The following is a 27,402-nucleotide window of genomic DNA, read 5'->3' on the forward strand; positions in this document are numbered from 1 at the left end:
TCAGTGCATCCAGTGGACATGGGCAAGTGCAATGTGGAGTCAGTTTGGTGTGACATAAGAACTGGGAAAACAAAAGTGAGGGTAGGGATGTATTATACCTAACCTAACCACTATGTTGACTATAATTCAGATCTGCACAGAGAGATAAGAGTGGGCCAATAAATCAGAATCTTATAATGGGAGATTTTAAATTTCCGGATGTTGTCTGGAACTTGTGGGTTGGACACTTACACACTAATAAGGCTTTTCTAAATTAATTGGATTAATGTTTTCTATACCAGCATGTTCGAGAGGCACCAAGAGAAGCCATACTCTTAGTCTGATTATCGGCAGTGACTCTTCATGCGTTAAAATCTGCAGATAAAGGAAACCACTAGGTGACAGTGACCAGACTGATGTTATCGTTGTTGTTATTGGGTTTTAGGAGCATCCACGACTAAGGCCATATTGCTCCGTGTATATTGTTTGTAAATTGCGTGTGTTCTGAGGTCGATTTTCTGTTTGCTCGACGAAAAACCGAGTTTCCGGGAGAAAAACCATGGTACCCGCGCCCAAGACCGACTAACTCAGCCATTCCTTCCTAAAAATTCCTTCCATCAGCGACAGGATTCAGACTCAGATCTTTTTTATCCAGTGTTGGGAGGACGGCGATTCTACCAACTATGCTACCCACAAGGGCTGATCAGAGCGTATTGATGTGGGATGTACTAACTACTATCAAAGGCAAGGGGAGGCTTTTGCTCTCATAAAGGTTACTACAGCGGTCCCAGACAGTTTTTAAATTCTATATAGTTGTGCCAACTGACGATGTTACTGACAGCAAATTCTAAGTGGGAAGCACAGGGTTATAATCGCAAAAGCTGTTAGGCTTTTAATGCCAACTAAGAAATACTAGTGAAGACTTAGACCTAAATGGATGTCAGATGAACTATTGAGACAAGTGGCAGAGGAGAAAAGAGCATGGGATGCATATAAATTATCAGGTGATTCAGAAGTTTATGGTAGATATAAATTAGTCTGTAATCAAGTCATAAAGGTTAGGCAAGCTAAGGCAGATAACGAGAAGTCCCTGGCAAAGAATGCAAAGAAAAGCAGCAAAGACTTCTATGCTTACGTTAACAGCAGAAGGAAGTGGTTGAGTCACATTTGTCCACTAGATATGAATGGATTAACTGTTGATAATCCTGCTCATGTTGCAGACAAATCGAGTGGGTATTTGGAATCCACATCCATTAGGAATTTTTTTGAGGATGGAGATGATAGAAGTTGATCAGATTCTGGAGTGGGGGGGGGAGATGAATGATTTTGTGATAACTGAGAGGAAAGTGGAGTTAAATTTTTGAGACTAAACCTAAAAAAGGCCCCTGGAGTGGATGGAATCTATCCAGTTATATTAAACGAAGCAGCAGAAGAGATCAGCAAACCTTATGATCATAAGAGCATTCCTGGATTCAGAGGTGGTCACTATGAAATAGAGATGTGAAAATGTCTACCCAATTAACAAAGGAGGGGAGGGTATCAAAGAGAGAGGTGAGCAATTATAGACCTTTCAGCTTGGCTTGTGTTTCAAGAAAAATAATGGAGTCGTTGGTTAATGAAGTAATACAGGATCAGCTAGACAGGAACGTAGTTATACTGCAGTGCACTGCATCGATTTCTTTACAGGCGATCGTCTCTGACCAGTCTGATTGAATACTATGATACAGTAACAAAGGAGTTGGATGCAAAAAATTAATAATTTTGGCATCATATACTTTAGAATTCAGAAAAGCTTTTGATACTGTTGTACACAAAAGACTGCTATACAAATTGGAGCAGTGTGGCATTAATTCAAGTTGCTGCAGTGGATAAAGGAATTGGTGAGTGGGAAAATATCATGCCTATCAACGAACACTGCTGTTCTTAGACTAATTTTATTAGCAGAGTCCCTTAGGGTTCAGTGCTGGGCCCATTTTTGTTTTCTATATTTATTAATGATATTGATGAAGGAATATCAGGCTTAATATCCAAGTTTGTAGATGACGTGAAGGTTGGCAGGCTAGTTAATCACAATAATCAGGCCATGCTACATCAAACAGACTAGAAATGAAACAGATTGGCAATTTAAGTTTTATATTGACATAGTGACATAGTGTTTTTTGACAAGCGGCATGGGTGCTTTCGCACAACTCTGCATTTGAATCTCTTGTGAAGTAAGACAGTCCTGTCAAGGCTAGATAGCATATGTTAGTGTATGTTCATGTTTGCTTAGTCCGGGTTATGTTGTTCATCTGGCCGCTTAGCCTAGGGTCTGTGGAGCACCACAGACCCTAGGCTAAGCGGGTCTGTGGTGCTCCACAGACCGCTAGTTACCGTCACTGGCACTGGAAGCCGGACCAGGTAAGTGGGAAGAGAACTCTGGCTGGCCGACCCTGGGGTTAGCCTGAGCTTCCCAGGGAGGGGAAAAAAAAAAGAGGAAAAAAATTTCTGTTTTGAAACAGGAGAAGGGGTGAGAGATTGAGGAGAAGAAAGAAGGTAAGCAGAAGAAAGAGGGCGAGGTACGGTGGGCTTCCCCAAAAAGGGGGAGTCCACCCTACCTCAGGAAGAAGAGAAAAGATTGTGAAGTCAAGTGACCCACAAAGTCAGGTTGTCTAATAGCATGACCCTGCATTTGAAAAGTCAAATGCCAGTCCCACTCCCAGAGGAGTATTTATGTGAGTTCCTACACAAGTAGGAAAATCACACCTCGAAGAGAAGAGGTGCCAGCAAGTGAGTGGGTCCCACATTGGGCAAGGGCCCAGCATCAGCAATTAAATCTTCAGCCAAGGTGACTTCTAGGCAATGAGCGGTATCCCATACTGGGTAGTGGATTTGGACTATCTTCTCTTAGGGGATGAGAGGAGGCACATGGATTCATGAAGCTCAAGGATTGCTTGGAGTTCTTGTGTCTATTCTTGTGTCCTTTTGGGTTGGTGGGTTTGTAAGATGTCGAGAGATTCCTATTAGGTCAGGATAAAGATCAGTTTTTTTTTTTTTTTTTTATATAGACATGTGTATACGGGGTACTTCGTATAGGGAGCTGTAATTTTTATTCTCCACAGGGGCATGAAATTGGGGGGGAGGCATTTGATGTGCAATACCAGGGCACCCGATCTGTGGGGCACCAAAGAGGGAGCCATCAAAATATCAACATAAATAAACGAGGCCCCTTAACCCCTTCATCCCGGTCCCCAAGTACCTTTGCACAGCTCTGATTCTCCACATTCAGCAGTGGAAAATGAAAAAAACATTGGGGGTAATTGTTCGTTCTCTGAGCAGTGCTGTCAGGACAGCTTAAGGGGTTTTGTTAATGATATACAGAAACTTTGCCAGTAGGGATAAGAAGGCGATTATTTTACTGTATAAGGCAATAGTTAGGCCAAATCTTGAGTACTGCAAAGAGGTCTGGAAGCCTCATTTCAGGTAGGATTTCTGGAACGAGTACAGAGAAGGGCAGCGAGTTGGTGAGGGGAACAAAGGAAAGGTTACAGTTTTTCAAATTGCAGCATCTGTGGATGCTGCAATTTGAAAAACTTGCAAGGAGATCTGATTGAGGTGTTAAAATCATTTAAATCATCAGCACGGAGTAAACTCATTGCTGATGGAAACCTTCCTCTTGTTAACAACCAGCCCAAAGGCGATTCCGAGACCGGAAACAGCTCGTTGTTGCGATAGGTCAACCTTTGGAAACCTCTTCAAACAGACGTGTGTAATAGAAAGGGCATTGTCAGTCCTATAACAACCTAGTACAACAGTGGTATCCAAAAAGCCTTTTAGAACGCACAGTGCATCATATCTTCTTGTGGATTCGGTATCGCAGCCGATGGCTCAACCGAATTCTACTCTCAGCAAAAGCTAGTTGGTATGGTTACAGTGGGCTCAGGAACACCAACATTGGAGAATGGAGGTTTGCAAAACGTTGCTTGCCCTGATAAATTTCGGTTATTGCTGTTTCACGCTAATATCAGTATTAACTTGTACAAAAGAGAGAAATTTTCTCTTACCTGTGATCCTTGAGAATAACCTGGATAACATATTCTTTCTAATAAAACACATTTTATTTCCAAGTGTTCCAAGTTTTAAATGTCTGGAAGAACGAAAATTCCATTCGATATTCTAAAGAGCAAAGTTTTCCTGTATTTAATTTAGTTTGTACAAGAATGAATTGCACCAAATCTGGAAAAGCATATTCTTCTGTTTTCTTAACAGATATGCCCCCGTGGATAGTACAGTTGGTAGAACCGCCGTCCTCCCCACACTGGGTGGAAAAGATTGAGTTCGAGTCCGGTCGATGATGAATTTTTATGGGCCTTTTTCACAATATGGCTGAGTTAGTCGGTCTCAGGCTATGGTAGCATGGTTTTTACTTCCGAAACTCGGGTTTTTCGTCCAGCAAGCAGAACATCGACCACAGAACACGCATTTATAGACAGTATATACAAGCAATATAGCCTTAGTTGCCGATGCTTCTAAAACCCTATTTCAACAACAACAGCTTAAGAGATATGAAATAACTTACTTATAGAAAAAATATTTTCCTTTCGAATTAAACCTTTCTCATTAACGTAGTTAAAAATATATCCATTTAATATTTCTCTTCTCTCTTTAACACTCTGTTAATCAGCGCCTCTAGTGGTCGCTCGCGTCACAATCGCATACAGGTTTTCGTGTGAAAACCTGTATGCGATTGTACACTATAGGAAACATTTTTAACCAAAGAATGCTACAATTTAGAAGTTACATAATATTAAATTATATAACATTTCAATGGTTTTCATTATGACAAATATGAGCATTACAACAATTTTAATGAAATTAAGCATAATGTCTTTCAGCCGGCTTTGCTAGGACTTCATTGCACTTAAAGAAGTTTATAAAAGGAAAAATTTAAATTTTAACATATCATCAACATTCTACAGGAGGACTAGGATTTGGAGAACACAACATGAATTAATGGGCCCATCCTGCCAGGTATCAACAATGCAGGCTACTGGTGGCACTGTAGTGGTGGAGGTATTTTTCCATAGTGTACATTGGGTTGTTGGTACTAGTAGTTGGATCCTACGGGTTAGCTATTAATTTTTTTATAACCAGGCGCTTCCCTTCATGACTGTAGCTTATAGTGAAAGGGTTCTTCAAACAGGATAATGCACCATGTCAAAAGTCAGAATTATAGTAGTGGCCTCTCCAGTCTCCAGATCCCAATACAGTTGATCAATTTAGTATGAGGTGGGACAAGTTTTTTTCAGTAGAGATCTACAACCACCCAGTTTCTTAAAACTGGGAAGTAATTGATTCAACATGGATCAGCATCCTTGTGACACACTTTGAACATCTCGTTAAGTCCATGCCAAGACGAATCCATGTTCTGAGGACTAAAGGGGGAAACCACTCGCACGATTATTTAATAAATCGGCCAATCAGTGTAGAGGGATGAAAAATTTGAACTTTTTGTTTCTGGTTTTTATGAGTGAAGTTGATAGATTTTGATAATGCTAAACTCTCCAAGGAGCAATTTATGGAATATTTTCCGAATGAATATCTTCAGATCCTCTGACCTGAATCCAAGTGAATATACGTATATGGAATGCTCTGTCGAGATAAATTTTATATCATTAACTGCCTGATTCCTGTTTTTTGGTGTTAAATGTCAAGGCAGCTGAGGCCACGAGGAATTTGTATATAATTTCTGTTAATCTGCATTTCTTTGCCAATTTTCCTCTTTTCTGGAGGAATGCTACATTTTAGAAGACAAAAGCATGTTGCCTTTCCTCCCTCTCCCGAAATCGACTAACTCTGCTATAGTGTGAAAAAAGTTTATAGAGATTTCTTCCTCCATGGGATTTAAGATCAAGCTTTTTTCCAAAACCTTGCATACTTCAATAATTTCTCTCCAGAAAGAAGTATTGTCAGTACCATCATAATTCTTGAAAATTCTCGATAACAGCATAAAAGTCTATTATAAGTGCTGCCTGACTATTGGCGGTGATCACACTACTTTAAAAATTTTCATCGTGCTTTGCTGGGTAATCTGCTAAGTTACTTTGCATATTTTGTGAGTATTGTTATTATTATTATTATACTTCTGTTGTTATTTTTCCCTCTTGAAGAGTTCCATCCCGTAACCGGTATTGGTACTAAGTGCACAAGGTGGTTATGTCTGGCTGTTATTATTGTTGGTCGAGGAAACCCTCTTGGTTATCTTGGTTATAACAGGTGTTCAGGATTGCGACTTTCTGGAAATCCTTGTAGGTGTTCTCTGGGAGACCTGTTACAGCTAGACTCTTGTGTAGGGGCTTTGACACCGAGTTGGTGGTTGACACGGTAATCGGGACGGTTGCTACTTGTTCCATATGCCACATCTCTTTTATCTTCTGTCTTAGGTCTGTGTAATTCCTGATCTTTTCCTTGTACGTTTTCTGGAGGTTGCTGGTGTTCGGCAGCACTATATCGATCAGATAGAGAGCTATTTCCTTCTTTCGACGAGGGTGTTATGCGTGAATGTCACGCATAACACCCTCGTCGTTTCATTCCATTTCACCCATTTCACCCCTCCATTCGTTCCAAATACCTGTCCAGCTCAGCCTTAAATTTATTTACGCTATCAACATTAGCAATAGTATTAGTAAAGGCACATGATGCAAGAAAGCAAGCTTACATAGTTGTGCAACTTCCACAACAAAATATGGAAGTGTATTCCACCAATCAACTACCCTCTGGATAAAGGCAAATTTCCGCACATCAATTCTACAACTGCCTTTCCTCAACTTGAAACTGTGTCCCCTCAGGTTCTTAATCTGAGCAAGAGGAAGAATCCCATCAGCATTCAGCTTGCTCAGCCCATTGAAGGCCTTATACACCTCAATCAGATTACCTCGCAGGTGCCTACTCTCCAGGCGCTGCAATTTGAAGAACTTAGGCCTATCTCCGTAAGAACAACCCTTTCTTCCATTCACAAATCTCGTTGCTCTTCTTTGTACTCGTTCTAGCAAGTCTACATCCTTCCTAAAATGAGACCACCAGACCGGTACACAGTACTCTAAGTGTGGCCAGACCATTGCCTTGTATACAGGGATCGAAATGGAAATTTTTACAATTCGGAAAGCTCATTAGTATGTGTGTATGTAGTGTAGGGTTTTAGGTGCATCAGTGACTGAAACTGTATTGCACCGTATATTTGGTCTCTAAATTGCGTGTTCTGTGGTCCAGTTGTTTGTTCGCTGGATGAAAATTCGGATTTTCCGGGAGAAATTACATGCAACCTTGGACTGAGACTAACAAACTGAGCCACAGTGAAAAATGCCCATAAAAATTGCTCGCTTCATTGACGAAATTCCAACATGGACCTTTTCCACCCGGTGATGGGAGGACGGGGCTTATATGCACGTTGCCCACTTTTTCCTAATATACTTAATTGAGAATGATAATATAACGATGTAGATATACTGCCTTCATAACAATTTATTCCATTTTAATATGCCATTAAAATATTTTATTACAATATAATAAATTTTTTTTAGTAATTAAATTTTATTTTTGTCGATCAGATCTGAAATTTAGGTGTCGCTGAATATCACAGAACGATAAATATGGTTGGTTTAGTTTCGGTTTAATTTTGGTTTTTAAATTGCGAAAATTTTTATGGTGGAGTACTTCAGGCAATCAGAATAATGATTATTCCTTGCTAAAGTGATGACACCTAAATTGATTATGTATTTTTTGTGACAATGCAGGCTTAAATTCTCAAAATGCAGCGGAAGCAGCCACTTCAAGGTTTTTTAGTCGTAAGGTACAGTAGTTATTTGAGTATTTCTGATGAAAGAAAAAAAAAGTTTAGCAGATTCAAGGGTTTGTGGATTGATTAAAGGTTTAAATTATTTCTTTAGCCCCTTTGACAGTGACCTTCCGTACCTCGATACATTCCTGGTGTATCGAAGTTCTGAAGTATTATACGTAACGTTTAATTGAGAACGATATTTTCAATTAGTGACCAATAAGATTTTGGTGATAGTTAAGGACTTGGCCAAAAAAACACAGGGAAATCACAAAAGCCCTGCCCTGTTTATTGTGATATCAAACTAGTGCCCTCCTTCAAAAAAAAAAAAAAAAACTTATTAGTAGGAAATAAAGTAGCAAATGAAGCAGGCACACTTATATCTCATCGGAGTTCCCATTCTTATCATTTGGCCACTTCCCAAATAATCTAATTCAAAATACCCATTACCATAATGCCAAATGGCAGTTTTTTCCAACAATCAATTACTTTCTGGCCAAAAACAAACGTGCCACCATCCTATTTCAGTTTTAAATTAATGTTTACTTATATGCATGTTCCAAGTAAGAATAAGGATGCCGTCAGCATTTAGTTTAATCAATCCACTTAAAGCAGCAGTTCTCAAACTTTCTGAGCCCACACCGCCCTTGACCTGTAAAATTTTCCCGGTGCCTCCCTTGAAGTAAAGCATCTATAATTGTGCAATTTCTTATTTTTAATATGTTAATACAATAATTACTAATACTACTTGAAATAATAAGCATCTGTAGTTCTAAATTACTAACGATTATTATCAGTAAGTAATCACGCCAAAAACAATAAAAAACACAATCCACACTGCTGAAACCATATTTTCAACCATGCAGCTAATGCTATACTATGCAATCTACCTATATATGTCATACATAGTATGCACTAAATTATATATATTACATTACATTATATCAATCATAATTCATCAATCCATTTCAGCGAAATATAATATATTTCTTTCCAAATGTTTATCTCATGTTTATATTGAAGTTAGAGTGAGATAGGTGGTGGTAAATGCTTTAAAAAATAGGTTATAAAATTTAATGTTATGTTATGAAAGTTTATTTATATGTATATATTTTTTTATTTATATATGTTATGTTATGAAAATTACATTTCTGTTAAACTTTTCGTGCCTCCTTTTGCACTAGTCCGTGACGCCTCCGTAGCCAGGTGGGCAGGAGCAGCAGTGCGTAGCACACGCTTCTTGATTAGATCTGGGTTCGAGCCCTTGACTACCAAATACGGAGGATGCGGAAAGGTCAGGGCATATCCCCTGACCGCATATCATTGCATATCCGCAGAGCGATATGGCCTTAGTTGTTAATGCTCCTAAAAACCAAATAACAACAACAACAGCACTAGTCCATGCCTCCCAGTTTGGAAATCGCTGATCTAAAGACTTAAACTCTTTTTTTTTTTATGAGAACCCCAAACACGAAAGGTATCAAAACCTATAGTACTTAGTACCGTGCATGGGTTGAAGGAGAAGTATGGGGAGAGGGGGATGCCGGAAACTTTGCTCTAGAGACTAAACATGGGCTTCACCACTTCAAGCATCCAATAAGCAAAGTGGTGGTATTTCACCGGTTGATGAAAGTCATCTACCACCTGAATTAAAGCCTTAAAATCTTAGATAAGGTCTCCTTACAGGTGCCTAATTTACAGATACTGCAGTTTACAGACTCAAGTCTTTCTTGATAAGAGGACCGTTTTGTGTCCTTGACTAACCTTGTTGCTCTTCTGTGCACCGTTTTAATAGATTCACATCCTTCCTACAGTGAGTACTTAAGGTGTAGCCTAACCTTATGGAGTGGAATAATCAGCTCCTTCAAAGTCCCGTATATCTTTGATAAATGATATCCCTATGAGCTGTCCTAGCAGCCCATCTGTATTGCTCAAAGAACTTTGTTAGACTTTACAACTACTCTTCCCTCATGAGTAGCAATAGTGGTTATTAGTATTAGTAATGGCCGCATGGTGCAAGAAAGCCTATGGCTTATGCTGCACCGGCAAAAAAAAAAAAAAAAAAAAAAACCGAATAAAACAATGATATAAAAAAAAAAATAATAAAATAAATAATAATAATTAGTAAAAGAAAAGGAAATTAAACCTATCATCCTATGCGCTTCCCTGACCCGAAGGTACTATCCAGATGACCTTTGAATTTCCCCAAATTGTCAGCCTCTACCACCCATGTAGGCAACTTATTCCAGTAATTTATAACTTGGCTAAAATAAAACTTCCTGCAGTCCAATCTAAACATTTCCCCCCATAACTTGAATTTATGGCCCCTAGTTCTAGCATCATTTATAACCTTAAATTCTGTCCTCATTCATTTTACTGATGCCTCTCACAGCTTTAAACGCCTCAATCAAATCTCCTCTAAGGTGTCTAGGTTCCAAACTCTGCAACCCACATATTCGAAGTCTTTCTTCATATAAACACCCTTTTGCCGATCTCACCAGGCAAGTTACTCGTCTTTGCACCCTTTCAAGAAGCTCGATGTCTTTTTTTAGGTGCGGTCTCCATACTTGAACACAGTATTCCAAGTGTGGTCTAACAAAAGCCTTATATAATGGGATTATCATGTCCCTATCTCTACTTGCAAAAGTTCGATAGATCATCGATAGGACACCATGGGGCCTTCCTTGCAACCTGTTTACAATGCTCAGAGAATTTCATGTCTGACCCCAAGTAACACCCAAGTCCCTTTCCTCCAGTACTGGGTTTAGTTGAACTCCACCAAGTGAATAAGTTATTTTGGGATTACTGTTTCCCAGGTGTAATACCTTACACGTTGTTGGATTAAAGCATATTTGCCATTTTTCTGACCATTCCTGACTTCAGGAATGGTCAGAAAAATGCATCGACATGATATTTTGCATCGACATTCACACATGAGGAGTTATTCAGCAAGGGGAATGCCAGAGGTGTATTCAACTCTAGCAGTAAGCTACAGAATCTTGAAATAACTGGGAGTAAAGTGGAGGAGAAACTGTTGAAGATAAACACAAGAAAGGCACCCGGGGTGGATGGGATCTATCCAGTTATATTAAAGGAGGCAGCAAAGGAAGTAAGCAAACCCTTAGCCATAATTATGAGAGCTTCCTTGGACTCAGGGGAGGTACCCATAGACTGGAAATGTGCAAATGTGACCCCAATTCACAAAGGAGGATCAAAGGCTGACACAAGTAATTATAGACCTGTGAGCTTAACTTCTGTTCCAGGAAAATTAATGGAGGCACTGGTTAAAGAAGCACTGCAGGATCATTTAGACAAGACTTCAGTTATAGCTCAGACACAGCATGGTTTTGTTAAGGGGAAGTCTTGCCTGACCAACTTGATTGGATACTATGATGCAGTCACAAAAGAACTGGATGCAGGGAATAACTTTGATATTATAAACTTGGATCTTAGAAGGGCTTTTGATAGTGTTGCACATGGAAGACTGCTACACAAATTGGAGCAGTGTGACATTGGAGGCAAATTGCTGCTATGGATAAAGGGGTGGTTGAGTGGCAGAAGACAGAGAGTGGTAATCAATGGACACTGCTCATCGTGGACTAATGTTATTAGTGGAGTCCCTCAGGGCTCAGTGTTGGGTCCATTATTGTTTTCTGTATTTATAAATGATATTGATGATGGTATATCAAGCTTCATGTCCAAGTTTGCAGATGATACAAAGGTTGGCAGGGTTGTCAAGGACACTATTGACACTATGCTGCTGCAACAGGATCTGGAAAGGTTGAGCAGATGGGCTGAGAGGTGGCAAATGAAGTTTAACATTGACAAATGTAAAGTACTACACATGGGAAACAGCAACCCCAGAGCAACGTATCAACTCTGTGGTACTACACTGACAGTGGTAGAGAATGAAAGGGACTTCGGGGTGGTTGTGCAGCCAGATATGAAGTTCTCTGAGCAGTGCAGACGAGCTGCAAGAGTAGCTCATGGTGTCTTGTCAATGATATACAGGAATTTTTCCAGCAGGGATAAGGAGGTGATTATTCCATTGTATAAGGCAATGGTCATGCCACACCTAGAGTACTGTATACAGGTCTGGAGGCCTCATTTCAAGAAGGATGTAGAGCTGCTGGAAGGAGTACAGAGAAGGGCAACAAGATTAGTGAATGGAACAAAGGGGTGCTCTTACGAAGAAAGGGTTAAGTTTTGCAAATTACAGTGTCTGGAGACTAGGCACCAGCGAGGTGATCTGATAGAGGTGTATAAAGCCTTGAATGGTTTAAGCATGCTCAATGCTGATGGGATTCTTCCTCTAGCTCAGAAAAATCACCTGAGAGGGCATAAATTCAAATTGAGGAAAGACAGATGTAGGATAGACGTGCGGAAATTTGCCTTTAGCCAGCGGGTGGTTAGTTGGTGGAACAGACTCCCATCCCTTGTGGTGGAGGTTGATAGCCTAAATAAGTTTGAGGCTCAGCTGGACAGGTATTTTGAACGAACAGAGGGGTGAAGTGGAAGTGGGTTTTTTTTTTTTTTTTTGGCTGATGCTGCATAAGCTTGCTTTCTTGCATCAAATGCCTCTGCTAATGCTATGTCTATCTAGGTCTCTCTGAATTATGATTACTATCTTCCCCATATGACATTTGGCAACCATTAGGTTGTCAAATGAACTAATGAGACTCGTGGAAGAGAAGAAAAATGCATGTGATGCATATAAATTATCAGGTAACACAGAAGCCTATCGCAGATATAAGCTAGTCTGTAATCAAGTCATAAAGGGGATTAGCAAGTGAAGGCAGATTACGAGAAATCTTTGGCAAAGGATGCTAAGAAAAACAGCAAGGACTTATTTACATATATAAACTCTAAAAGGAAGGGGATGAATCAGATTGGTCCACTTGATATCGATGGTTCAACTGTTGATGACCCTGCTTAGATAGCTAACAAACTGAATGAGTATTTTGCATCTGCATTCAAACATGAGGAGTTATTAAGAGACAAAAATGCCAGAAGTTTATCTGTAACAGGGTGCTTAATGATTTTGTAATAACTGAGAGAAAAGTGGAGGAGAAATTGATGAAGTTAAACATAAGAAAGGCACCTGGGGTGGATGGGATCTATCCAGTTATATTAAAGGAGGCAGCAAAGGAAGTAAGCAAACCCTTAGCCATAATTACGAGAGCATTAGCATTAGTAGAGGCATATGATGCAAGAAAGCAAGCTTATTCAGCATCAGCCAAAAAAAAAAAAAAAAAAAAATACCACTCCCATTTCACCCCTCCGTTCGTTCGAAATACCTGTCCAGTTGAGCTTTAAATTTGTTTAGGCTATCAACTTCAACAACAAGTGATGGAAGTCGGTTCCACCAACCAACCACCCGCTGGCCAAAGGCAAATTTCCGCACATCTATCCGACATCCGTCCTTCCTCAATTTGAATTTATGCCCTCTGAGCTGATTATTCTGAGCAAGAAGAAGAATCCCATTGGCATTGAGCATGCTCAAACCATTCAAAGCCTTATACACCTCTATCAGATCACCTCGCCGGTGCCTAGTCTCCAGACTCTGTAATTTGCAAAACTTAAGCCTTTCTTCGTAAGAGCAACCCTTTGTTCCATTCACTAATCTTGTTGCCCTTCTCTGTACCCGTTCCAGCAGCTCTACATCCTTCTTGAAATGAGGCCTCCAGACCTGTATACAGTACTCAAGGTGTGGCCTGACCATTGCCTTATACAAGGGAATAATCACCTCCTTATCCCTGCTAGAAAAATTCCTGTATATCATTGACAAGACACCATGAGCTACTCTTGCAGCTCATCTGCACTGCTCAGAGAACTTCATATCTGCCTGCACAATTACCCCCAGGTCCTTTTCATTCTCCACCACTGTCAGTGTAGTACCGCAGAGTTGATACGTTGCTCTGGGGTTACTGTTTCCCATATGTAGTACTTTACATTTGTCAATGTTAAACTTCATTTGCCACCTCTCAGCCCATCTGTTCAACCTTTCCAGATCCTGTTGCAGCAGCATAGCATCAGTAGTGTCCTTAACAACCCTGCCATCCTTTGTATCATCTGCAAACTTGGACATTAAACTTGATATCCCATCATCAATATCATTCATAAACACCGAAAACAACAACGGACCCAACACTGAACCCTGAGGAACTCCACTAATAACATTAGTCCACGTTGAGCAGTGTCCATTGATTACCACTCTCTGTCTTCTGCTACTCAACCATCCCCTTATCCATAGCAGCAATTTGCCTCCAATGCCACACTGCTCCAATTTGTGTAGCAGTCTTCCATGTGCAACAGTATCAAAAGCCTTTCTAAGATCCAAATATATAATATCAAAGTTATTCCCTGCATCCAGTTCTTTTGTGACTACATCATAGTATCCAATCAAATTGGTCAGGCAAGACCTCCCCTTAACCATGCTGCGTCTGAGCTATAACTGAATTCTTGTCTAGATGATCCTGCAGTGCTTCTTTAACCAGTGCCTCCATTAATTTACCTGGAACAGAAGTTAAACTAACAGGTCTATAATTACTTGTGTCAGCCTTTGATCCTCCTTTGTGAATTGGGGTTACATTTGCACATCTCCAGTCTATGGGTACCTCCCCTGAGTCCAAAGAAGCTCTCATAATTATGGCTAGGGATTTGCTTACTTCCTTTGCTGCCTCCTTTAATATAACTGGATAGATCCCATCCACCCCAGGTGCCTTTTTTATGTTTATCCTCAACAATCTCTCCTCCACTTTCCTCTCAGTTATTACAAAATCATCCAGCTCACTGCCAATGTTTACTTTACCTACATCATTCTCCTTCCTGAATAACTCCTCATGCGTGAATGTAGATGCAAAATACTCGTTTAGATTGTTAGCCACCTGAGCAGGATCATCAACTGTTGAACCATCAATATCCAGTGGACCAATCTGATTCATCCCTTTCCTTCTTGAATTTAAATATGTAAAGAACTCTTTTCTGTTTTTCTTTGCATCCTTTGCCAAGGATTTTTCGTAGTCTGCCTTTGCCTGCCTAATCTCCTTTGTGTCTTGGTTACAGACCAACTTATATCTATCATAGGCTTCCATGTCACCCATTAATTTGTATGTATCCCATGCATTTTTCTTCTCTCCACATGTCTCATTAGTTCATCTGACAACCATTTAGGCCTAAACCTTGAATAATATTTCTTAGGTGGTATGTAAAGCCTGGTAGCGTCCACGATTAGTTCCTTGAATGCTTCCCATTTTGAGTTTGCTGTTGGTAACATCATCAGTTGGTCCCACTGTATAGAATTTAAATACTGTCTCAGACCATCATAGTCACCTTTACGAAAACAAAAACCCTTCCCTTTACCTCTGATGGTAGTTACCTCCTTGAGTAAATCCCACTTCAACACACTGTGATCACTGCCACCTAGTGGTTCATTTATCTGCAGATTCTTAATGCATGAAGAATCACTACTGCTAATCAGATCAAGAGTTATTGCTCCCTCTTGTTGCCTCACGAACATGCTGATGTAGAAAACAATCATCCAATAAATCCACAAAAGCCTTTCTAGTGTGTGAGTGACCAACCCACAAATTCCAGTCAATATCTGGGAAATTAAAATCCCCCATTATAAGACTCTCTGATTTACTGGCCCACTCTATTTCCCTGTACAATATCTTATTATACTCATCAGAGTCATTAGGCCTATAGCACACTCCTACTCTCAATTTTGATTTCCCTATGCTTATGTCACACCAAACTGACTCTACACTGCCCTGTCCATCGATGTCGACTGGCTTCACTTCCTTGGACTTTGTGTTTCTTAATTAATAGCATAACCCCTCCTCCCCTCCTGTCCTGTCTATCCTTTCTATACACATTGTATTACCCAAATTCCAGTTCCGCATTACTTATATCTGTGTGACACCACGTCTCTGATATCCCAACAATATCTGCCTTTGATGTTTTGAGCAATACCTCAAATTCATCAAATTTATTTACCAAACTCCTAGCATTGGTGTACACGCAGGTATACATGCACCTGTTTCTATTCTTAGCTACCCTAACACAACCCATGTGTTTACTTGTACCGCAGTGACTCCCAGCAGTCTCTGAAATATCCTGCATCTTGTTTTTCAGGCTTCTGCTCATTTCAATAGAAGCAGTGCAAGAATCACTTCCACCTCTGCCAGTTGCTACTGTTAATCTATTAGTCCTTGTATCCCCCCCAACTAGCAGTTTTCCGACCCACCTAACACTGCCTCGACTCAGTCCAGCATCCTTGGACTCAGGAAGTCCCAATGGACTGGAGATGTGCAAACGTATCCGCAATTCGCAAAGGGGATCGAAGAGTGACACGAGTAATTACAGACCAGTTAGTTTAACTTCTGTTCCAGGTAAAACAGTGGAGTCGCTGGTTAAAGATGCATTGCAGGATCATCTAGACAAGACTGCAGCAATAATTCAAACACAGCAAGGGTTTGTTAAGGGAAAGTCTTTTCTGACAAATTTGGATACTATGATGTGGTTACAAAGGAACTGGATGCAAAAAATAATTTTGATATCATATACTTGGATTTCAGGAAAGCTTTTGACACTGTTGTGCATTTAAGACTACCATACAAATTGGAGCAGAATGGTATTAAGGGTAAGTTCCTACAATGGATAAAAGGATGGTTGAGTGGGAGAAGACAGAGAGTGGTATGGATGCTGCTCTTCATGGACTGATATTATTAGTGGAGTCCCACCGTTCGGTGTTGGGCCCACTTACCAAGAGAGGCTTAAGTTCTGCAAATTGCAGCAGCTGGAGAATGGATTGAGCATGCTGAATTCTGTTGGGATTCTTTTGCTTGCTCAAATTACAAACTTAAGGGGGCATAAATTCAAATTGAGGAAAGACAGTTGTAGAATAGATGTGTGTAAATTTGCCTTTAGCCAGCAGGTGGTTAATTGCTGGACCAAACTTCCATCTGTCGTTGTGGAAGTTGATAGCTTAAATAAATTCAAGGAGGAACTGGACAGACTTTTAGAGGGAACGGTGGTGTGAATTTTTTTTTTTGGCTGATGCTACATAAGCTCATAACTCTTGCTTTCTTGCATCACATGCCTCTATTACTATTACTATATCATGTGGAAAATATCTGGATTTGAAATCTGTTAATAATGTGAAGAACTTTTATGGATAATTTTCATACTGTGTCTGAGTTAGTTGATCTCAAGTGAGGATAGTAAGGGTTTTCGCTCTGAGAATCCTGGGTTTTTCCATCGAGTGAAACAGGCAAACCTACTAGAGAACACGTGCAATTTATGGGCATACTACACGTGGGTCGATGAGTTTGTTCTCTCTTGATATGCCATCATCAGTAATATTAATAAATACTGAAAACAGTAAGGGCCCAGCACTGATCCCCGAGGGACTCCACTAATAATATTAGTACAGGGGTCCCTGGTATGCTAGTATTTATTATCAGAGTCCCCGCTTTACAAGGATTTGAAAATTAAAGAATTAAAGCCTTTTCCCTTGAGAAAACTGACCAAGTACTTGAATATTTTTTTGTGAGAATGATTTTCTTTTATAATAAAAAATATCTAATAAAATAATTTTCCCATTTTTCAGTTCCTTCATCCATTTTTTTCTACGTACAAGTACATAATAACCATTACTATATAATATCGGTGTAGATACACCATATTTACTCATCTTTCACAATGACCTGCCCACGTATTGCACTACCTTGAATAAGAAACATTTCACTTGCGATACCAGGGTATCTGCCCACCCACCGATGAAAAGCCAAATAGCTTTGAAACGGTGCTGTCTTGGCGATGGCACCCATCGAGAATAAGCAACAGTAGTTTTCTCTGTTAGTGAAGTGTTACTTATTTGAGGTAGTGCAATACATTGTGAAGAATGAGCACAATATGAGATACAGACAAAATGATGCCTTTCACACTATTACCATAGATTTTCTTTAGAGTTGTCTGTGGTGTATCTACACCGATATTATATAGATATATAATCTTGAACTCTTAAAATATTATGCCTAGTTTCATTTATTTAAATAATAAACATTACAAAAATTTGGTCCCTGTTTTAAGTGGAAATTTTTGGAACCAATTATTTTCGGATAACGAGGATCACCTGTATATGAAGAGTAGTGGCTATTAATACTGTAGAAAGGCATATTTGGTATAACTCTAAAAGTCATACTGACCAGCACCCTGAGGCAGTCAATGATTTAAAATTGGGAACCTCTTAATGTATTCATTATCTTGACAGAATAGTGGAAATAAGGAGAAATAAAATATAAATTTTTAATTATTAATTTATTTTTTAAAATTAATGTTAAACAAAATCATCACAACAGCTATTAGGTATTTTCATAAGCATGCAGAGATATTGTGTGGAATATCTTGTAAGCATATATGGCAAAAATATATTTTTAAAAGTTTTAAAGTAAAACTTTAAAAAGTTTGTTTATCCAAATTATGTTATCCACCAGAAAATTATAATCTGACTAACACTTCAAGTTGAAACATGTAAGATATGATATCAAAGCCAAAAATAAATTGTTAGATATCCGTGTTCTTGGAAGTAATTTTTCCAACCCATGATGTTTATTTTTATTACATTCTCATGGCATTCCCAACAAATGCTTAAGCCTGTTACTACATGAACTGCACTTAGGCCAGAACCCCTAATCCTCAGATCTGATTTTTTTTATAGACATATGTCTCAAATTTTGACAAAATCAGAAATGCAGTTCAAAAGTCAAAAATAAACTGAAGGGATACTAAAATTCATATTTAAATCACTCAGATAAGAATTTTAATTTTCAGATTTTTTTTTCCAGTTGGCATATGTCATTGCTGGGCTAATAACAGTTCTGTCTTCTGCCACTCAATCACTCCTTTATCCATAGCAGGAACTTGCCCCCAATGCCATATTGCTCCAATTGTATATCATTATTTCATGTGAAAGTGTCAAAACCTTCACTGAAATCCATGTAGATGATTTCAAAATTATTTTTTGCATTCAGTTAGTTCCCTTATGACTGCATCATAGTGACTAATCAGATTGGTCAGACAAGATTTCCCATATAGAAATCGTGTTGTGGTTGCTGTATAATTGTATTTCTTTCAAGATGATCTTGCATAATTCTTTAACTACTGACTCCATTATTTTCCCCTGCCAAGCTTGCAGGTCTGTAATTACTCACTTCACCTTTCGACATGTTGCTATTTATTTGGATAAAAGTGAAAATTTATGCACTTCAATCTAATTATACTGTAAAATTTGTTTTTAATTTCTCATAGGAATGCACATAATTATTAAACATTTCGTGGTACTTACTATACCACTTCTTCAGTGATTGAATTTAGCTGTCTTTGTTACACCATAAACTTCCTGCATTAAGGCACAGTTTGATTATTTATCTGTATTTATATGAACATTAAGAACTTAACATTTGTATAAATACAATGTACAAGAATTTTTTTTTTCTTTTCCTTAATTTACTACCAGTTAATTTAATTTTAAAACATTTTAAACACACCCAGATAAGATTAGCATTCCAACATATGAAATTTATTGTGCAATCATACCTTTTTAACTTTTTTTTTTTTTTAGACTTCAAATACTGAAGAAGGAATAGCCAAGGGGCACAGATTTCATGTCGTGGGGAAGACGCTTTCAAGCGAAGATGGCCGGCTTCATTTCTTATCTGATGTCACTTTTAAGAGAACCGCCACCTCCTCAGTTTGTACATGCTTTTGGACTCTCTTTTCCACCTGTTATGCACATGGAACTGGATGATGACTTTGTTAAGAAGCACCAAGAAGTATTTGTTGTTGGAGATGTCCATGGATGTTATGATGAGATGATTGCATTGCTACAGAAAGCAAATGCAGAGAGTGATGATGTCTTGAAGTTGTTTGTTGGTGATCTGGTTAATAAAGGACCCAAAAGTCACGAAGTGGTGGAAGCAGTTAGAAACATGCCATCAGCATTTTCAGTCCGTGGTAATCACGATGAAGTGGTACTAAAGGAGTATATGGAAATAGGCAATCCTTCGTACAAATTTGAAAAAAAAAATAATTGGATAAAAGATCTGCCTAAAGAGGATATCGCTTACTTGCAGAATCTTCCCTATACTATCCGTATTCCAAGCCTCAAAGTAGTTATAGTTCATGCAGGTTTGATACCTGGAAAGATTTTGACATGCATGCATCCAATGCACTTGGTAACAATGAGAAATATTATTTTAACTGATGACTACTTTTGGGATGGTGGCATCCAGGCAACTAAGAGTAACAAAGTTGGTGTGCCATGGGCATCTATGTGGCCAGGACCCGATCATGTATATTTTGGTCACGATGCAAAGAGAATGCTTCAGCAGTATCCATTCGCAACTGGATTAGATACGGGATGTGTGTATGGTAAACAGTTGAGTGGTGTTTTTATAAGTGGTCCAAGAAAAGGAACCTTTTATAATGTTGATGCTGCAAAAGTTTATGAGAATCCTAAAGGATAAAAGAATTTTTTGTAAATAGCATCTCTGGAATTTGTAATATACACCCAGTTTATATTTGATTGCACTTCATTAAATATTAACAATATATTGTATTTTAGAAGTGCATTTTACTTTTTATTAAAAACTTATAAGTAACCAAAAATGTTTTTAAAATATTTAATACAATTTTGTAAATATGTTAAGGTAAAAATTATGAGTTTTGTAAATAAAAAATGACATTGTTGTTTTATATATTTGGTTAATGGATTTTTTTTTCTGCTATAAAGCTAAGAATGCCATTTTTAGTAATTAAAAATCACAAATTTAAAATTATTAGTGATATTAGCAGATTGCTTCTGAGAACCGTACATTATGTACAATACAGGTTAACATTTTTGCTGCCAACTTTTTTGATGACTCAGCATTGAAAACCATGGAATTGAGTTAGCTTGGATTGAAAAAGGCAGAAACATTAGAAAAAGTTATAAAAGCAGGATGGTTCCCCTCCAAGTGGATTAAAAATCCAAATCCACATATTTGCATGAGGAAGCAGTGAACATGTTAAACACAATTTATGAAAGTGTTTTGTTCTCATTACTTTTGTGTGCCAAAGGTAATGTGTTGTATACTTGCTGAAATCAAGCAAAAATCCACAATATTGAACTTTTAAGTTCATAAATCAAATTTGTGGTGTTGAAAATTCTTATTCATAAGACTTGAACATTCATAAATTGGGAATTACTGTAGCTTCTGATCCAGCTTGCATTCTTTTTAAATAAATTTTAAAATAATATGTACTGGTATATTTTTTTGTGCCACCAATTTCACCTCAAAAAACCCTTTTGAGCAGATTCAGGAAAAAATTATATACAAGTACTGTAGTCGCATAGTGCAATACTTATTTTTATATGTACCTATATTTTTTCCTTTTTTATGATTTGGCATGGCATAGCATTATAGCAATGGGAGCATACTTCAGCATACTTATTCAATTCTCACACTGTGATTTAGATTAAACCATGCCAGAGGAATGCTAAAATTCATACTGTTACTTTAATGGATATGCTTGCTTTTTCTGAAGCGTGCCAGGACATCTTTCCCACTATACAACTGATATTTGTTTTTTATGTGGTCCAGAAAGCTTCTTAGCAGCAGCACTCACGTTGGTATGTACCTTTAATAATAGCAGACTAAGATACCATTTTGTGAAAGTAGTTTATGCTTAATATTCCAAAGGAACTTTGAAATTAACTGAAATTTGTAAGGGAGGTAGCATTTTATGCTACCTCTCTCCAATTGACCAATTTATCTGAGCACCCCTGAAATCCTTTGGAAGCCATATAAAAGTTTATTTTATATATATTTTTTTGTGGTTGGTGCTGACATCTTTTGCTGTTTTGGTGTCTCTTGCCCTAGACAATATACAAACTGCACTCATGTAAACACTCATCCCCATTTAATGGATCAAGTTTTCTGAATTTTAGCTGCAGTTTTTCTTATTATAGCATATCACTAATGTTGCTAATAGAAGCGAAGATAAATACTAATATATATACTTGAACAGTAAGACAGTTTGCACTTTCACTAGAAGTCCTTGCTAGAAATACAGTAAGTCCCCAGCTTATGAAAGCCCGAGTTACTTAACTTTAGACTTAATGTAAATTTTCTTGTTTAGGATTGTAAAATTTAAATCTGTAAAAAAAAATAATAATAATAAGCAATCAATAATGATGAACATGGCATGCACAACTTGCACAAGTGAGGTATGGAGTAACAAGCTTAAAAAATAATGAAGAGAAGATTTTTTTATTTTATTTTACTGAAGATTTCAACCAGTCATTATACCAAGCTGACATTCACCTGCTTGGTACATCTTGTGCCACTTGTTTTTGCATGGTACAAACCTCTACAGTAAACAACTTTGGACAATTAAAACTGAATGGCACTGCTGTGTGCAACACTTGAAATATGAAAGTGGCTGCCATTTCAAAAAGATAGTCTAGCACATGACATCAGTATTTAAGTACATTACATAGAGGCTGGCAAACAGCTGCTTATGATCAACTGCTTGATTGTGATGATCATACTATAGTTATATTTTTATAATTTTTTAGAAAATTATAAAAGTATAATTTTCTGGAAAATAACAGTGCCAGAAATTCCAGATTACTTGCCTGATTTAGTTTACTTAAAATTTATATACTAACCAATCTGTTTTTCAATTAAAAAGTTAGTTGTCTACAACCACAGTATATCATTTAAGATAGAGCTGCACTTGAAATACTGTGATAGGTCAATCTGGAGACTTCGTTTATTTTTTTGAAGTAATCCATATGGTGGAAAAGGGCTGGCTGTGATCCAGTGGTCATAAGTTAGGAGATTCAGGCTTGTATACTGGGGTTACTAGATGGCCTCAAGTTTCTGGGGACAGCCCCTGGAAATTGCCCTCCCAGAAAGGTGACTCATAAGAAATGCAGATCATCCTATACTTGAAACTACTCTAGGTGAGTAGTCTCATAACACATCACGTCTCTTGACGTGATCAGTGATGACATTTTGCTTATCAATGCTATGGTTTCATTAGTTTGAATGTTGGTGGCATAAGTAGGATATGGAAAATGTGGTCTCTGCGATAAGCACTGTATGAAGTTAAAGAAATTACAATTTTTACCTAAAATATAAAAGTCTGTGACTTTTATATAAAAGCTAGAGACCTTTTGATAATAACTGAATTATAAAATAAAATAGCTAATGCTACTTGGCCATATTAATTTTCTATCGCTGCACCCTCAATTGTAACAAGGACCCTTGTGTTTCCCCATGTGATTCTTTTGTTTTAATACTAAAAAATTAATTTTTAGTTTACCTGAATTGAAAATGGTGAGCCATTATGGTTTGCTAAACCTAATTAAAAAATTAACTAGAGAAACCAATAATAAAGATTTTATTTTATTTTTCACAATTTAAGGTCACTGACTCCCCCTTCACTGATTGAAACTTAGATGCGTGCAGTGGTGTCCAGTAGACAGTGTCAGCCACAAGCATGTTCAACCGGTTCTGTTGAACAGGCCCCCGCTCTCAAATGGTCAAAACAATATTGTTGATTTTGTATATTAAATGTTAATCATATTTAAAATTTTTGTTCAGTATGATATAAAATTATATGTCTTAGTTACGGTAAAATTTGAAAAATAAAGAAGAAATCACTATTACAGAAACACCCTGCATAAATTTTACAAAGACCCTAGGGTCCCATAAGTAATTCTTGAACAGGGGCCAGCTCTGCCAGTAGATGCAACATGAAAGTCTGTATTTTTGTCAGCTTGCTGGCGAAATCAAACATTTGTTTCTTGTATCTCATAGTCACAGATGGCATGTGGGAATGGGAGTTGCCTAAAAAGAAAAACTTTTGCTCACCTGGCATCTGTTAAAACACCAGACAAAAATTTGATCTCTTAATTCTGAAAGGAAAACAGAACATACTGCATAACCAGTTCTTGTTTATACTGTGGCACGACCATCAGGTCAATGGAGTTTACAATAAATTGTCAATAGCAGTCACAGGCTTGAATCCCGGTCCACTCAAAGAGTGTGTGCTACTGCACTCTCACTCCTGCCCACTCAGCTACATACATTGAAGGGTTTGATTTCATTTACAAATTCAAAAACATAAAAAAATTTAAAGTGGCATATATAAGATGTCATGCTAGAAGCAGAAGGTTAAAGTTATATGGGGTTACAACTGTCCTCTTTTCTTTTCTTTTTTTTCAGCCAGTGGGATTTTAACTGCTCAGTTAATCCAATGAATATCCACAGCAGAATAAACTTTGCTTTTGTAATGGGTTACCTTAGTATTGCACTATTTTCAAACAAATGCATTTGAAAGTAATGCAATTGGCCAGTCAGCCTTAAAAAATAAAAACTGTTCAAATGGTAGCCCAAAAAATCTCATTTAACTTGATTTAAAATTTAAATAGGCTGTCTTTAAAATGAACAATAATCACGAAAAGCTTAACTAATCTTACAACAAGGTTTACCTTGTTGTTAAGAGTAGCCTATTCAATTTTATTAAAATTAGTTGAAATAAGATTTTTTGGGAGTTGTCTTTTTGCAGATGATACAATGTTGGTAGGTTTGTTAATGTCAGTAAGGATGGTATGCTACTGCAACAGGATCTAGAAAAGTTGAGCAGATGGGCTGAGAGGTGGCAACTGAAGTTTAATATTGACAAATGCAAAGTATTGTATGGGTAGCAGTAATATACCATCTGTGCGGTACTACGCTTAGGGTAGAGAAGAATGAAAAATATCTGGGGGTAATTGTGCAGTCAGATATGAAGTTTTCTGAGCAGTGCAGATAGGCAGCAAGTGTAGCTCATGGGGTTTTGTCAATGATATATAGGAATTTTGCTAGAAGAGATAAGGAGGTGATTATCCCCTTGTATAAGGCAATGATCAGGCCACACCTTGAGTATTACATACAGGTCTAGAGGCCTCATTATAGGAAATATGTTGAGCTACTAGAATGAGTACAGAGAAGGGCAATGAGATTAGCGTTAACTTCTGCAAATTGCAGCATCTGGAGACTAGGCACCTGCGAGATGATCTGATTGAGGTGTATATAAGGCCTTGAATGGTTTGAGCAAGCTCAATGCTGATGGAATTCTTCCTCTTGCTCAGATTCTGCACCTGAGGGGTCATAAATTCAAACTGAGGAAAGACAAAAAATTGTAGAATAGATGTGTGGACATTTTCCTTTAGCTAGTGAGTGGTTGATTGCTGGAACAAACTTTCATCTGTCATTGTGGAAGTTGAGAATTTAAATAAATCCACGGCTGAAGCAGACAAACTTTTGGAGTGAATGGATGGGTGAAATGTTTTTTTTTTTTTTTTTTTTTTTGGCTGATGCTAAATAAGCTTTCTTTCTTGCACATATGCCTCTACTAATGCTACTCTTGTTGATAAAGTCGTATAAATCTGACATCATTAGGCCTTAGCCCTTGTTGCAATTTTGAAATCTAATACTGACTGCTCAGTGGCACATCACCCTATGATGCTGCACCAGGACCCAAAAGTAAAGACAATCACAGAAAAAAATAATTTTATACTAAGATCCAAGCTTGTAATGATACACTACTGGTTTTACCAGTAGTGAAGACACAGATCTCAACTAATGGTAGAAAGATTGACATGTTCACTGCATCTCAATGCAAATATGTGCCACCTGGTTTTTAATCCAGCTGGAGGGGAAACTACCTGACTTTTATAACTTTTTCTTTCAATTTGACAGAAGAAACACCATTTTTTTTTTTTTTTTTTTTGCCAAACAACCTTTACCAGAGGTTGACTAATTCAATTAATTATAGTGAGAAGAAAGCCCAAAAATGTGTCCCACCCACAAATCCAGATAAATCCAATCCCAGGTGAAAATGTTAGGCATTATCACAGAAAAGTAACTTTTAGAGCTCTTCATTGATCACTTCATTGACAGAGAGCTACTGTTATTCAAACTACTTAAAAATTTCAAGGTATATAATGAAGGTGGTTATAAAATATATTCTTATTTTCATACTTAGAATGTGATGTGATTATCAAGAAACTTGCCTGATATGAGCAATATGCTATAATTACCAAGCTTGCAGTTGAGAATCATGCACAACAGTTCAAGCAATTTCGAGAATCATATTCCAAGCTTTAAGTTAAAAAAAAAAAAAAAACTCATCCAGTACAAGAGCCATCCTCTTCTGAATTATATGATGTATAGTTAGAAATAATAATAATTATACATAGCATCATACAATTTAAATCATTGAATATGCTGCTTTGGGAAGCCATGACAAAGCTTTCAATGGTTGTACATAATGATTAAATGAACCATAGGACATTAACACATTCACTGCTTCCTCATGCAAATATGTGGCTTTCTGAATGTTATATGTTTGTGGCTTCTGTGATAATTGCGTTAAAGGTATTCCATAATTCTAATGTATTCGTTGCCCTCCTGCAATCCAATTAATAGAAGCCACATAGTCTTAAAACTGTCAAGTGTGCCCTTTTCTGAAATTGAAATCCATGCCTTTTCCTTTAACTACAGCAGCATCTTTCTTCGTCTTCCAGCTAACTGTGTGCTCGCTACCTGCTATGTAAGCAGGTAGTGAGCACACAGTATTAGATTTCAAAATGCTAATGCTAAGCCCTGTGATGTCATCTGATTCACGAGTTCTAGATCAGTGCTTCTCAAACTATCTGTGGTGAAGGACCAGTTTCTTTTATTTCCAATGCGTCTGAACCAGTACTTTTGTAAATACAAATTGTTGTAGACCAGTAACAGACGAATCATCGGGGACTGGTAATGTTCACAACCAATTTCCAATTCATTGCGGACCGGTAACAAACAATTCGTGGACCAGAACCGGTCCACAGCCCACACTTTGAGTAGCATTGGTCTAGAATATTCTTACCCCTAGTACTTTCTCTGACATGCTGGTACAAATAATAATCTAGTTTATTTAAAATGGTGAGTTTTTCTCCAACTTATTCCAATCAATTAGGGATGACTGGAAGACATTTACACCTGCTTGCCCATTCCATCTACACGTAGTAAGTCTCTTCATACTCTTCACAATCCTCTGGTCTGTAGGTTACACCTTTGCTTCCAACTAATTCATACCATACTGGTTCTATGCTGGCAGGTGTAACTTTTGACTTAGCAAAAGCTCTTTTCATGCTTGGCTGAAAAGAGCTTTTGCTAAGTCAAAACCTTAGGAGTGGTGGGTCAAAACCCACCACTCCTTCTGTCAAAAGCTCTTTTCATGCTTGGCTGCTTTTGGTAAGAAGCATGATCCCACCACTCCTTCTGTCTTCCCCATTCTTCCTAAATATACAGGGTGTTTCACATAAAACTGGCCTGTCACTGGCAAAATAAGAAAAATGTAGAAAGGAGTAAAATGAGATAAACACAAAAACAACTGTCAAAAGTAACTTTATTTATTCTCCCCGAATGTACACACAGTTATAATTATAAGAGATGCTGGAAATGATGTCCTTGTGCATCTATACACTTTTGTGCACATGTAATCGTATTCAAGGTAACTCAATGCAA

General features: G+C 37.8%; 1 protein-coding gene across 2 annotated transcripts in view; it reads left to right on the plus strand.

Annotated features, from left to right (window-relative positions):
* The window catches only part of LOC150088985 (uncharacterized), a 32,366-nt gene extending 12,007 nt beyond the window's left edge, over positions 1–20,359 (plus strand). Inside the window, exons 1-2 of one of the 2 annotated variants that reach the window (XM_090370983.1) lie at positions 7,661–7,807; positions 19,419–20,359. In XM_090370983.1, the coding sequence (XP_090227109.1) occupies positions 19,462–20,322 (861 nt within the window). In that variant the 5' untranslated portion in view covers positions 7,661–7,807; positions 19,419–19,461 and the 3' untranslated portion in view covers positions 20,323–20,359. Of the gene's footprint in view, positions 1–7,660; positions 7,808–19,418 lie in introns of those variants that run through there. The other variant, XM_090370984.1, reaches the window with a different exon arrangement.
* The last annotated feature ends 7,043 nt before the right edge of the window (positions 20,360–27,402 follow it).

Source organism: Mastigoproctus giganteus, chromosome 3 (genome assembly GCF_048544385.1).
Source record: "Mastigoproctus giganteus isolate SK-2022 chromosome 3, ASM4854438v1, whole genome shotgun sequence".
Lineage (NCBI taxonomy): Eukaryota > Metazoa > Arthropoda > Arachnida > Uropygi > Thelyphonidae > Mastigoproctus > Mastigoproctus giganteus.